Raw genomic sequence first — 13100 nt, 5'->3', positions numbered from 1 at the left:
AAATTTCTGATGTATTTCTAAAACAAAATCCAGACAAGTATTGTTTAACATTTTATTGCCCCATCTTTTGAACTTGAAAAGTCATCATTTTGGTTCATACCAGAATTTGAATACTTGGTCTCCTCTTTAGTGATAAATAATTGTTATGAGCTACTACCCAACATTGCAAAGAGCATTATTTAAGAAATATTCTCTGAGATCAAAAGGTCACAATGGCAGATCAAATTATAACAGAAAAGCAAAGAACATTACTTGAGAAATCTTCTTTGTACAATTATTCTGTAAAGTTTGACACAAACAGCTGCAAGCTGCAACAAAAAACTAGTCAAAAGCACACTAAAATTCTTCACACATCATTGCCTTACATTAAAGGTTTTGTACAATTATATATATACATATAGGCGAAAGTTAAAAAACAGCATCAAACCCTAAGAATAACATAAGTGGAAAGAAATGTCTGAAGATGCATTGATGTCAGATATGGTTTAAAGTAGGCATAAACCAAGTAATGGGGTGTCCCTCAACGAAAGGGGTATTGATAAGTACTGTTTCACCATTGTCTATGTCATACATATATATGATATGAACGTCACATAAATGAAATGGTGTCTTATTTATGAAGTATATGCAGTTTCCTTTCAATCCAGCAAAATCACTCGCTCTGAGACAGAAACCACGACCAGTAGCAAGAGGAAAATCAAAGAACAATATTTGGTCTCCAATGCTCCTAAGGTTTACCCAACATGGATTCCCTTTTCCATTGCCAAATTTGAGTTTGTGAATATAAAATTTATAATATGTCCCCTTATCAGCCTGATTATAACAAACACTCAAAATCTCTCCATGAGACTCGACAAGGAAAGGACCTACAAAGAACATCTCGGACAATATTTCATATTTGGGAGGTGGTATGACATAGAGCTCTTTACGGCTACTAATATCTATAATTGTTGTAACCCATGTACGAATCTCAACCCTGAAAAGCAAACCCTTCAAATAGTAACAACGGTATTGAGCCTCGTCATGTCCAGGTCCAATGATGTCCCACCTATCATCACTGGGTTTACACCCAACTGATATATCATGATCAGAGACGAGCATATAGTCGCCAATTTGAAAACCCGGAGGATTATACCAAGTAATATTGTTTGGAAAAAAATATGGATCACAATCATGTATAACAGGGAGAGGAACCTCTCTATTATTAAGGGGATTCACAAGAGACATGTTACCACTTTTGCAAGTGATCATGTAACCACCAGCAGGTCTACAAAGCCACCTGCCAGAAAAGCAGGGAGGTTTCCGAATATTGTATAATTTCTTAAAAAAGATGGAATAAAACTCCAGATTGGGTCCCTTACCGAGCCTGATGATCCAAGGGAATTGTGGGGGTAGGTCAGAGACGGAGGAAGATAGACACAAAGGCTTGCAAAAACTGCTCGGGATCGGACAAAATCGCTGATCTCAGAGAGATTTTTCAGGATCCACGGGAAAAGTTCCGGCGGAAGGTCCGCCCAATTTCTTTCTATTTCAATTGCCTCCTTCCTCTTCTTCATCATACTATGACACCTTGCAAGGTATTATTGGTTTCACCTGTAGAATGCAACACCCATAAAAAGGTTTTTGTCAATAGTAGAACAGTTCTGTGATAGGCTAATAGCAGCAAGACAGCATATGCATATAAATATACCACGTCAATATGTAACCAACATAGCGAGTAAAATTCGGGAATACTGGAATACTGGCATGGGCAAATATTTAATAGTTTATAAAAAGGTTGAGTTAACTGATAAATCAGCATCAATAATGAACTTTTTTTATTGATACCCATTTCACTTAATCAAAAAGCTGTTCAATTGGCATTTACTATAAAATTTAGGAAGGCCCTTGTTCGTACCAGTGTTGTAAAAAAGGCCGTTTAGGTCGATTAATCGGCCGACTAGCTGTTGACGGTGACAAAACCGTCACGGATTTTCCTGACTAATAGGTCACTTATTCCCAATTATAGCCGATTATTCCCGATTAATCGCTTGGCGGTACCCTATCCGCCTGACGAGCGCACACCATTATTTATAACACTGGTTTGTACAACCCATAGAGCCCAAGTAGGCAAGAAACTTTGAAATACAACCCATAGAGCCCAAGTAGGCAAGAAACTTTGAAATACAACCCATAAATTAAAAAAAATTCACCAATTCAATTTTGTACTTGTTTGTACCAGCTAAAAATCTTGAAGTTCAAAACTGTAGAAAACATCAATAGTGAAGTAGAGAACAGCTCAGCACGAATCCAAAGAGACAGAAAGAAAGAGAGCAACAGAGGAAGGGAGAGGAGAGGATTCGAAACAATACCTTTGGCTGCAGTGGAGAGAGAGTGCTAGTGCTATAGTGAAGTGAGAGAAAGGAGCTTCAGAGAAGACCCCAATTTCTGCTTTCAATTTATTTTTTATTTCTAATTTTACTCCTTGGAAAGAAGTTTCACGATTCTTCGGCCTTTTAACAAGAGGACTTTGGGCCGACTATTCAATAATGGGCTTCAAATCTAATTCAAGCCCAATTAAAATTTTAACACAACAGAAATCTACGCTAGTTTACGCTTCAATACATCCTTATTATGACAAACACCCCCAGAACCCCTCATCCCCTTTCCAAAACCCTAGTACGCAAAACCCTAGCTCACCATGGGTGGATCTAGGAGAAAGTACAAGAAATCGCGAACGAAGGTCAAAGTAGGTCTTCCGAAGAGGAGACCAGGCGTCTTCAAGCCCGCCGTCGACATCCCCAAGGCGGCGCTCCGTCTCCTCGCCGCCGGAGAATCCGCTGAGTGGGACGACAAGGGAAGCGTGGTTCAGAACTACAAGTCGTTCGGGGTGGTGTCGAACCCGAATTTGTTAGGTGTTCGTGCAAGAACGCCCCATCTGGTGCAGATCGATGAACTACAGGTTGTAGATCGGGAGAAACTGGAGGCTCCTGTGTCGGAGTTTGATCCTATTGATACTGGATCCGATCTTGAAAGCGATGGTTAGTATTTAGTCTCTGTTATTCGATGGTTGATCAGTTTAATACATATGTGTGTGTGTGTGTGTGTGTGTGTGTGTGTTACAGAATTGTTATTCTATGACTGAGGCTATGGTCTGTACTATGGATCAATATCATCATTTTCAAAGTTCAAACGATCGATTTGAACGGTTCATCATGATCTCTTTGTGAAAATTTACTTGTAGACCGAATTTTACATTTTTTAGAATTTTTTTACTATTTTTTTTAGATAGGTAGAAAATCAATTGATCTAAAGATTCTTGTTCTAGATAATTCGAAAGTAGTGAATTTCTACCTATAAAAAAAGTAAAATATTAATAAAAAATGTAAAATTTAGTATACGAAAATCACGTTGAACGGTTTAGATTGATCTTTTGGATTATGAAAATGGAGATTAAAATGTAACATTTGGTATGCAAGTACATCTTCATATGAAAATCACGATAAATGGTTCAGATTGATTGTTTGGATTTTGAAAATGGAGATATTGATCCGTAGTACGAATCAATCTGTGCTATGTATAGTACCATAGCCTCAACCAATAAGTATTGTTCTTATATATATAATTGTTATCCACTGTTCCAAATTAAGATTATTTGTTTTGTAGATCTAAGATCTGTTCTTGGGAAGAAGAGGAGGGATGGTTTTACCATGCCTTTGTTGCCTCTAACAAAGATGCAACGTGTCCACATTGGTAAATTAATTGACAAATATGGAGATAACTACAAGGTAACATCAACCTTCTCTTGTTGAACTTTTTTATGAATGCATATTGTAAAAAACAAAATGACCAAATACCCTCTATACCTGGTTTGTAAAACATACAAGAATGTGGCACACAAATGTTTAACAAATATGGGTCTGTGATTGGAATTAGGAAAGCAAGTTGTTATAGAGGAATGTGCATTATTTCAAGGGGCAGACATGAAATTGTTCCACTCTAAGGGTGCGTTTGGGTTCCAAGGAATGGCAGGGTTAGATGGGTTAGCGACTATTCCACGTTTGGGTGAAAAAATATCTATTCTCAAGTTAGCTCGGGTTAGCCTCTATTCCGCTAACCCATTGAAATGTTGGGATAGTGACTATACCCAATTCGGGGTTAGCATGCTATTCTCACTAACCTCACTCTCAATCCAATCGTACCCTAAATAAATTCAAATTATTCCCTTGTATAGAAATAACATTTAATAACAAGATTAATAATTTCATGGTTGAATTTTGACTATAAAACCAGTAAGTTACATATTCATCCATTGAAGTATAAATCATTCTTCGTTTTAGTCCTTTTAAATTATATGCTCATTTGAAATTATTCCACTAATGAAATTATTAAATTGTAGGCAATGTTTATGGACACAAAGTTAAATCAAATGCAACATACACCAGCAACATTGAAGAAATTATGTGATAGATATTATGTAGCAGAAGGGAAGCACTACATCTCCACAAGTAAAATATTATAATTTGAAATTTATTATTAGCGGAGATATGTAATTCTTAAATTGTTTCTTGAGCTACTATTGAGATACTTGTAATGACATTATAAATGGAAACTTGTTCCAAAATTTTTGCAGAGAGTTGACCGAGTTGTGTTAATTGTTTGTAATTCTCTGTTGTTCAAGTGTTTGAAATTCTATATGGGAATTTGGGTGGCATCTATCAAATCCGTAAGTAGAATTTTGAGTACCATTATAAATCAATTGATATAGCAGGGAACAAAAGCTAATTTCATGAGCACATTTTTTGGCTCAATCTTTACATTTTGCTGCTGACAAAGGGCGTAGGTCAATTTTGAGAGGATAGAGAAAAGTTTCGTTTTTCCATTTTCTATCTTTATATTTCTTTTTCTTCTGTTGTTGTTGCATTTTCAAGTAACTATTGATTACATGTGGAAGAAAAGTATATTATTTTAACACATTATTGCATCAGTATCCTTATTTCAAAACTATGCATGTATAATGTTATCCTTTTTAATCTCCTTTTGCTGTAGCTCTAATTAAAGCAATAGTTGTCAAGACTGGACTCACTGTTGTGCACTATAATAAGCTCTATTGAATATTTCTCTCCAAATTTATGCCGTTTTTGCCCTTCATGAAATTGGAATACCAGTAGCATATAGACCCGGATCAGTCTAAACTAGTCAATTGCTAACGGGTTACCCGTTACGGGTAACGGGTAGGACGGGTACGGGTAAAACCCGTAACGGGTAGACGGGTAATTGGGCCAAAACCTATATCCGGTCCGTTTATTACCCGTACCCGTTGCGGGTTGACGGGTACGGGTCCGGTCCGCCCGTTTTTTTTTTTTTTTTTTTTCTGTTTTTTTCAAAAAAATTCAAATTTTTTTGAAGTGAAACGGGTCGGGTACGGGTAACGGGTACGGGTATGCGGGTAGATGGGTACGGGTAACGGGTACGGGTATGCGGGTAGATGGGTACGGGTAGGCGGGTACAGGTTGGCGGGTACGGGTACAACGGGTTATTTTTTAAATCATGTTATTCGGTCCGTTTATTACCCGTACCCGTCTACCCGTTTGTACCCGGGCAAAGGGTACGGGTACCACGGGTAACGGGTACGGGCTGGGCAAAACGGGTTCTACCCGTTCCGGGTTTAGCAAATGCCTAGTCTAAACCAATAGAAATTGGGTGGTAGAATATCCCCTTTTTGTAGTTGTGAGGGCTTCTAGGGAAACAATTTGTCACTTGTAGTTCTGTATACATGTCATGTATAAATATAAATTCCTAATATGATTTAATGAGAAAAAATTCTTTAGAATCCTCTTCTAGAACTTACATCAAAACACTCGCACATTATTTCATATTTAACTTCTGAGAGATGAAGGATGTGTAAGCTGAGCAATATGTTTCCTCCCCTCTATTTCAATTTTCATGCATTAGGCGATGAATGGGTCGTTATATAGGTGTTTCTCTGTATCTCATTTACCAATGGTGAACAAAAGAATTCTGATGGGTATCAGACCAATTCAGATCCAATGGTTCCCAGCTAGCCATCTGATTTGGTAATTAATTAGTTCCGGTTCATTTTTGAACAATTAACCATAAAACATATATGATAAGGATAAACACACTCAATACATCTAGTTGTCCCAAAGAATAAATATATTACACACAAGGTTTATCACAAAATTAAGGAGTTTGATAACCGCTTATTACAATAACAGTACAGTAAGACCAAACACAACTACAAAATTAAGATAGTAACAATAGCAAAGAAAAATAGTTGATACAATTAAAGCAAACTTTAATATTATTCCATTGTTTGAAGCACACCAAAGCAAAGGCACATCTGATCACAAAAGAAAAGAACTGACCGGAAAGGCACAAATCGTATAAACTTCAATTTTTAGTAAAGGATGACCGTATCTAAGGACCTACATGAGATATGGTATTATAAGAGAGAAAAACAAATGGAGCAAGCTTATAATTAATCCAATATAATAAGATCATTTGGATATCTTAAAAAAAGAATTTTATTTTACTGCACCTTAATTGTAGCATCATTGAGACCTCCATTTTGCCTCCAATGAGACCTTTCTTTAAAAAATATGCACTTCGAGAAAACTTCTTTTATTTTATTTTGGCGAGATATAGGAACACCAAAAGCAAATCAGGGTTCCAAGAGTTCTCCAATCAAAGTCGATATTTTTTTTTAGGACTAAAAACCAAAACAAGCAACACACTTGCATGACTACATTACATATACAGAAGTTGCCACACAAAAACACAATACAATACTGATTTTTTTTATTTTTTATTTTCCTTCTTTTTATCTTTTTTTTTTTTCCTTTTTTTTTAAACAAAATAGCAAATACAAAGCAGGAGAATATAAGCCAGAAGCTACAGGAAATTCATCTATTGTTTTTTTTCCTCTTCTTTTATATCCAGCACTATCGACACTTCTTCTTGAAACTGCAAATGGTTGAATAAACTGTTGATTAATCTTTGCAGTAGAACAAAAATTACAAACAATCCAACCAACATATAGAGAAAAACACATTAATTAATTTCATATTTTTAATCAATTCATAGTTTTTTAAAAGATTGTATTAATTCTAGAGAGTCTATGGTACTGTGCATATTACGATTTGTTACCGTGCTACGGCTCTATATTCGAGTTTTCAAATCCTAATGGTCGATCCGAACCGTTCATCTTGTTCTCCATATTAATATGTGTTTGGAGACCAAATTTTACATTTTTTGAAATTTTTTTACTATTTTTTTAGATTTATTGAAAATCACTGTTTTTGGATGGTCCAGAATTTTCAGATCAAGTGATTTTCTAAATATCTAAAAAAATAGTAAAATTTTTTCAAAAAATGTAAAATTTGGTCTCCAAATACATATTAATATGGAGAACAACATGAACTGTTCGGATCGACCGTTAGGATTTGAAAACTCGAATATAGAGCCGTAGCACGGTAACAACCCATGATATGCATAGTACCATAGACTCACTCTTAATTCTATATATACTCGATATGTTTGGACAAATAATTAATTAGTTAACCTTTAATCACTTTACATTAATGTTGTGTCCTACATGACTTAAATACTTTCATTTGGAACCAGGCAAGCATAAAAAAAAATTAACTAATCAGATGAAGCAAACTTTTTAAGGGATGAAAAACTATTTGAATGTCTAAGGGGCCTAACGGTGATCAAGGATTCAAAATCGCAAAATTAAAACCTTTTCGGCCCTGCACCTGTATATACCAGTTGAATCTTTAGATTTTTTACCTGCTGCATGCATACAAAAACAATCTAAATTAATAATTCTATTGGACCCAATTGAATTATTAATGTATTTTGCTATTTTCCCAATCCTAGGTTCTTTTCCCATGGCTATTTTATTGATTCTTTATATGAGGTCCATTGAAGTCAGATATTTACTTTCTAGCGAAATCTCAAATGATGTGCTTTAGCAAAGAAAAACAAAAACAAAGAAGCGCGCGCACACACACACACACACACACACACACACACACACACACACACACGTACACACTTAACAATACCAAATTGGTATGAATAATATAAAAAATCTAGTATTAGTTGAACAGATTTTGGCCACCAGAATATGAAACAAATATTCATGGGATGAAGCATAACATTATGCATAAGCTACAAATTAAAACAAAATTCTTTGGATTGTGCAAATAGAAATTACCTTTTTATTGGCCGTGTCATTTAAAATATCTTGTCAGGAATATGGGAGATCTTATGCCCATTTGGATGATTTGGATCCTTACAACTCCTTGTGAACTCTTCATCGCAGTTAAAAAATCGAAGCTGCTGGACTGATGGTGGTATATCTTGGAGAGAACGTAGATTTTCACAGGAAAAGATACCCAGATTTTGAAGAGAATGAAGGCACATCAGGTTGGGTAACGAGCGCATTTCACATGTTTGAAATATAAGTTCTCTAAGGGAAGAGAGAGAACGAAAAACACAACATTCTTCTTGAGAAAAATATTCTTGTTGTGCACCTTCAAGTTTCAGAGAAACCAGGGATGAAAGCCCTTCTCTTGAGAGAAGTTGTTCAAGCAGATTTATCTGCTGAAGATAATAAGTTCTTTCAACTGGGGCAACTTATCAGCATCTGAATAGCATTTCAGCTTATCACACCCAGACAACACCTTTAAATATTTAAGATTATTCAACTCACTTAATCCCCTTAATGAAGCAAGGTTTGGGCAATTTTGTAGTTCTAGGACACAGAGTGCCTTCAAATGACCAATATGAGGATTTACCATGGTTGGGCAGTTGCAAACATCCAAGTCTTCTACCGATATGAGATCCTGAAACATATCATCTGAAGGCATACATCCGTGGAGTGCAACATATTTCAGAACACTAGATCTAGTTCTCTTCCCGCTTGATGATGATGTTAATTCAACAATTTCACTGCTGTTGGCAACAACTAATGATGTCTCAAAGGTTAGGTAGGGGCAGCATCTTATATGGAGTCTTGTAAGGGTGCTATGACTGTCTAACCCACCGATTGAGGTAAGCAACAGGCATCCGAAAATATATAGATTCACAAGATTTGTCAGGGAACTAAGAACCTCTTTAGGTATACATGTGATAGTTATGATATTCTCTAATCTCATGAAGGTCAGGGAGGTAAGTCTTTGCAAAGACCCAGCTAAGATTTTGTCTGTGATGAAGCATGATTTAATTGAAAGGCTCTCGAGAGTAGGGGGCAAGAATGGTTCACCATAAACATCTTTAAGTTGGAAAATGAGGTCTAACCTTTTCTCTAAGCATTTATTCAGATCTTTTGAAATGGTTGATAATGTTTCATCCTCTGTGTGATCACCATATTTCATCATTTCCTTAACACCATCAAACTGATCATTAATGTACAAAGGATCAAAATCAAAGGGGCCCGTGATGGGAGAGACAAGTGGGTATATTCGAGTACCCTTTGTTGACATTATCATATCTAAGTCTTCTTTCACCGCAAATGCAAGTGAGATACAATTACAAATGTCCAATCGAATTAGATTCAAGGGAAGAGGAACCCAACTCTTTAGCCTAGAAAGAAAACGAATGGAAAGAGAAAGAAGATCAGGTAGTTCATTTATCCCGTGGAGGGCTTCCAAGCCTACACAGTGATCAAGTTCAAGATGCTGGAGATGAATAATGTTATCATTATTTTCTGAAATCCAATTGGGGAACCTCTTACCACTGTAGTTTTCAATAGTCAGCTCTTTTATTTGGAGTGGGGGACAAAGGCCATCTAGTATTTCGACATTGATGTCTCTCAAGACATCATTACTTTCATAGTCCCAATAAAGCTTTAATATATGGAGGCCTTTTTTGTCAGATAACTTCGCCTGATATGCATCCTCCTCACTTTTTACATTATTTAGACCATGGATAGATAACGATCCATAAAGGTCTCTAAGATGCTCTAACTGTTTTATCTCAAACCCTCTTTCCATTTTAACATTAAAATCTTTGAGATCCACAAGTGATATTAGTCTCCCAAGGTCAGGAATTTGGCTAGAAGTATAAAAGAAACGTAATTGGTAGAGTCTGTTTAGTAATCTAGAAAGTGGAACTGTGGAAAGATTGAGGTATTGTAGGTTTCTCAACTGAGCTACAGACTTAGGAACTCTTTTAATAACATCCATCGCTTTTATTTCCACTACATATAATTTCCTTAACTTCTTAAAAAGAGCATCAAGGTCCTCTTCTTTCAAAGAGAAACGAGAATATGAAGTAGAAATAATTGTACGTAGATCTTTGAGTTTGCATATTTCGTCCACATACTCCCCAATCATATGATTATCATCAACATATATATGGCGAGTATGGGCAGGGATTTCCTTTTTCTCTTCACTTCCAATTCTAAAATATTCACCTTCAGAAACTTCTTGGGCTAGATCATGGATTAGGTCATGCATAGATGGGCGACCCCATTCGTCAACTTGAAAGAAAGAGCTAGAAATTAAATCTAAAATATACTGATTAGCAATATCCTTCATAATTTCATTACTATTCTTGGTTTCAATAAAGCCTTCAGCAATCCATAAATTAACCAAATTGTCGCCGTACTGAAATACATACCCTTTAGGAAACAAGCTGCAAAATGCAAAGCATCGTTGCAATGGAGGAGGCAGGTGTTGATAACTCAAAAATAAGGCTCCCATGGTATTATTTAACAAGCTTCTATTTAGCATAGATAACCAAAATTTTGGGTCTAACCTTCTACGCAATTGAGCTGTCACAGTCTTTGCCGCTAATGGTGGTCGACATAATTTTGCAGCAATCTTATTTCCAATGGAAATTAACCTTCCCTTCATGTGATTGTCACTGATTTCCACATCACTTATTGCATTACTGAGGAATAGCGATATGAATTGTTCATCATCAAGTTCCCGCAACGGGATTGGATTCATAGCACCCAAAGATTTTGCTGCTGCTTCAATTCGAGTAGTAACCAATATTTTGCTACCTCTCTTACCAGCTCTTAAGGGGGCAAATAGCTGCTCTAGTTCATGTTCACTAACCCCTTTATCACACCAAACATCATCCCACACCAGAAAGAACATTTTTCCCCTTAATTTCTCTTCAAGTATAGATTGTAGCCCTTCCAGACTAGTGAAATTGGGACTAGGCTCCTTAAAACCAGACTCCCAAATATTTTTAAAAATAGCATGAACACTAAACTTTTCAGAAACATGAGCCCACAAGATACAATCAAAGTGTTTTGCTGCTTTCTCATGTTCACAAACATATTGTGCCAAGGTCGTCTTCCCCATCCCACCCATGCCCCATATTCCAATAACAGAATAACACTTAGAATTACTGGACAATTCCGAGAAATCCTCCCGCAACAATTTTACAATATAATCCCTGTCTGTTTCACGACCAATAATCGTGGAACCTGGAGTAGAAATTGTTTCCCTATACTGTTCATTAGAACAAGTTAAATTATTGCCACTATTGCTTGGTAGGTTCAGCAGGGTAACAAATTCCATTGCTTCATTAACAATTTCTTCTAAATTCTCAAGGCTTTTAATCAGATTTTTCTTCTCATCAGATTTAAATTTTCCTTTTATTTTTTTTAAACAGCATTTGGAAGTAGAAGGAAAGAAGGAATTGACCTCTTTTTCAAGGTGCTGATACTCGACTAAACCGAGCACATGCTCAGCCTCATAGAAAGCAGACTTGAGCTTTTGAATCCAGTTCTGGAGAATCGGTTGGTAGGAGCTCTTCTGTGCAGCATCCGTGAGGATGAGAAGCTTAGGGAGGAGCGTGGTCTGGAGATTTTTCAATTTCCCAAGGAGGATTTGCTTTCGGGACTGGAACTGTGGGGGCGAATCTCTGCCGAGTGCATCAAAGCATTTATTCAATAAACGGGTCAGGATAGGAGAGATCAGCCAACCTGCGGCCGAGAACCCCCAGCCGATTGCAGCCGTGCTTAACGGATCTACCATAGATCAAACAGAGGGGGAGAGAGAGAGAGAGGACTGGAGGCGAGAGAGAGACATGTTGCTTCTGCAGAAGAGAGTAGGTTGGTCAACGGCCGAATTCTGCGTTCTCTTTTCATTTTTGTTTGCTTCTGCACATTTACTCATAGATCCCTAATAAATGTTAAAATTAATAAGTAAGAGCTCCCTATGAAATGAACATTTTTTTGAGTAGAACTAGGGTGCTCTTAAGCTCACCAAAGTTTTGGTGAGCTTAATTCTAAAACTCATCAAATCGATTTTAAATGATAAATCCGAACTGTTGAAACCCGCCTACCTTACGTGTGATGCATCTACATGTTAAATTTTTAAATATTCGAATTAATTTAGTATAAAGTCAAGCGGTCAAAATTAGAAGGTTAATAAATTAATTTTAGTACATTCATTTTTTGAATTTTTTTTGACCGCTTGACTTGCATCACTCGTAAGATAGGCGGGTTTCAACGGTTCGAATTCATCATTTGAAATCGATTTGATGAGTTTTAGAGTTAAGGTCACCCAAACTTTGGAGAGCTTAATTAAGAGCACCCTAGTTCTACTCCATTTTTTTCTTTGAAGTGAGTCTATATATGGTACTATGCATAGTACGATTTGGTTCGTAATACAGATTAATATTCTCGTTTTCAAAATTTTAATGGTCGATCCGAACCATTCAACATAAAATTCATATGAATATGTACTTCCAAACTAAATTTTATATTTTTTAGAACTTTTTTTACTATTTTTGAAGATGGGTAGAAAATTACTGTTTTTGGATGGCCCAGAATTTTTAGATCCAAGTAATTTTCTATCTATCTTATAAAATAGTAAAAAAAATTTAAAAAATATAAAATTCGGTCCGCAAATACATATTCATATGAGAATCATGTTGAATAGTTTGAATGAATCATTAGAATTTTGAAAACAATAATATTGATCCGTATTACAGACTAATCCATGATATAAATAGTACCACAGACTCACTCTTTTCTCTGATCTGCTCCTCTAACTAAGCTGCACTGTCCGCTTAGCTCTTTATTTACAGGGTGGCTACTTTTTTTTTTCCTTTATGTTTATTGTACT

At 36.2% G+C, this 13100-nt stretch overlaps 2 protein-coding genes across 3 annotated transcripts; one reads left to right on the top strand and one right to left on the bottom strand.

Annotated features, from left to right (window-relative positions):
- Positions 1–2625: 2625 nt before the first annotated feature.
- Positions 2626–4634, top strand: LOC144554376 (nucleolar-like protein). The gene is made up of 3 exons (XM_078302698.1): positions 2626–3020; positions 3646–3767; positions 4379–4634. The coding sequence occupies exons 1-3, from the start codon at positions 2681–2683 to the stop codon at positions 4499–4501; spliced, it is 585 nt and encodes a 194-aa protein (XP_078158824.1). The 5' UTR covers positions 2626–2680; the 3' UTR covers positions 4502–4634.
- A 1304-nt stretch (positions 4635–5938) lies between these two features.
- LOC144554375 (putative disease resistance protein RGA1) lies at positions 5939–12041 on the bottom strand. Of its 2 annotated transcripts, none has more exons than XR_013511608.1 (3): positions 11673–11779; positions 6542–6966; positions 5939–6428 (listed from the first exon to the last, which is right to left on the bottom strand). XR_013511608.1 is itself a non-coding variant. In XM_078302697.1 (3 exons), exon 1 carries the CDS (start codon positions 12003–12005, stop codon positions 8607–8609), a length of 3399 nt encoding a protein of 1132 aa, XP_078158823.1. In that variant the 5' UTR covers positions 12006–12041; the 3' UTR covers positions 5939–6428; positions 6542–6966; positions 8225–8606. The 2 variants fall into 2 exon arrangements, 1 of the variants encoding a protein (XP_078158823.1); XM_078302697.1 differs by having other exon boundaries at positions 8225–12041.
- Positions 12042–13100: the final 1059 nt, after the last annotated feature.

This window comes from Carex rostrata, chromosome 5 (genome assembly GCF_964058835.1).
Source record: "Carex rostrata chromosome 5, lpCarRost1.2, whole genome shotgun sequence".
Taxonomy (NCBI): Eukaryota; Viridiplantae; Streptophyta; class Magnoliopsida; order Poales; family Cyperaceae; genus Carex; species Carex rostrata.
Note: the sequence above shows the minus strand (reverse complement) of the source record. Positions and strands in the feature narration are given on the sequence as shown.

Coding starts and splice junctions, on each gene's coding strand:
- LOC144554375 (XM_078302697.1), bottom strand. CDS start 12,005: ATGGTAGATCCGTTAAGCACGGCTGCAATCGGCTGGGGGTTCTCGGCC.
- LOC144554376 (XM_078302698.1), top strand. CDS start 2,681: ATGGGTGGATCTAGGAGAAAGTACAAGAAATCGCGAACGAAGGTCAAA. Junction 3,021..3,645: donor ATCCGATCTTGAAAGCGATG/GTTAGTATTTAG, acceptor TTTGTTTTGTAG/ATCTAAGATCTGTTCTTGGG. Junction 3,768..4,378: donor AATATGGAGATAACTACAAG/GTAACATCAACC, acceptor ATTAAATTGTAG/GCAATGTTTATGGACACAAA.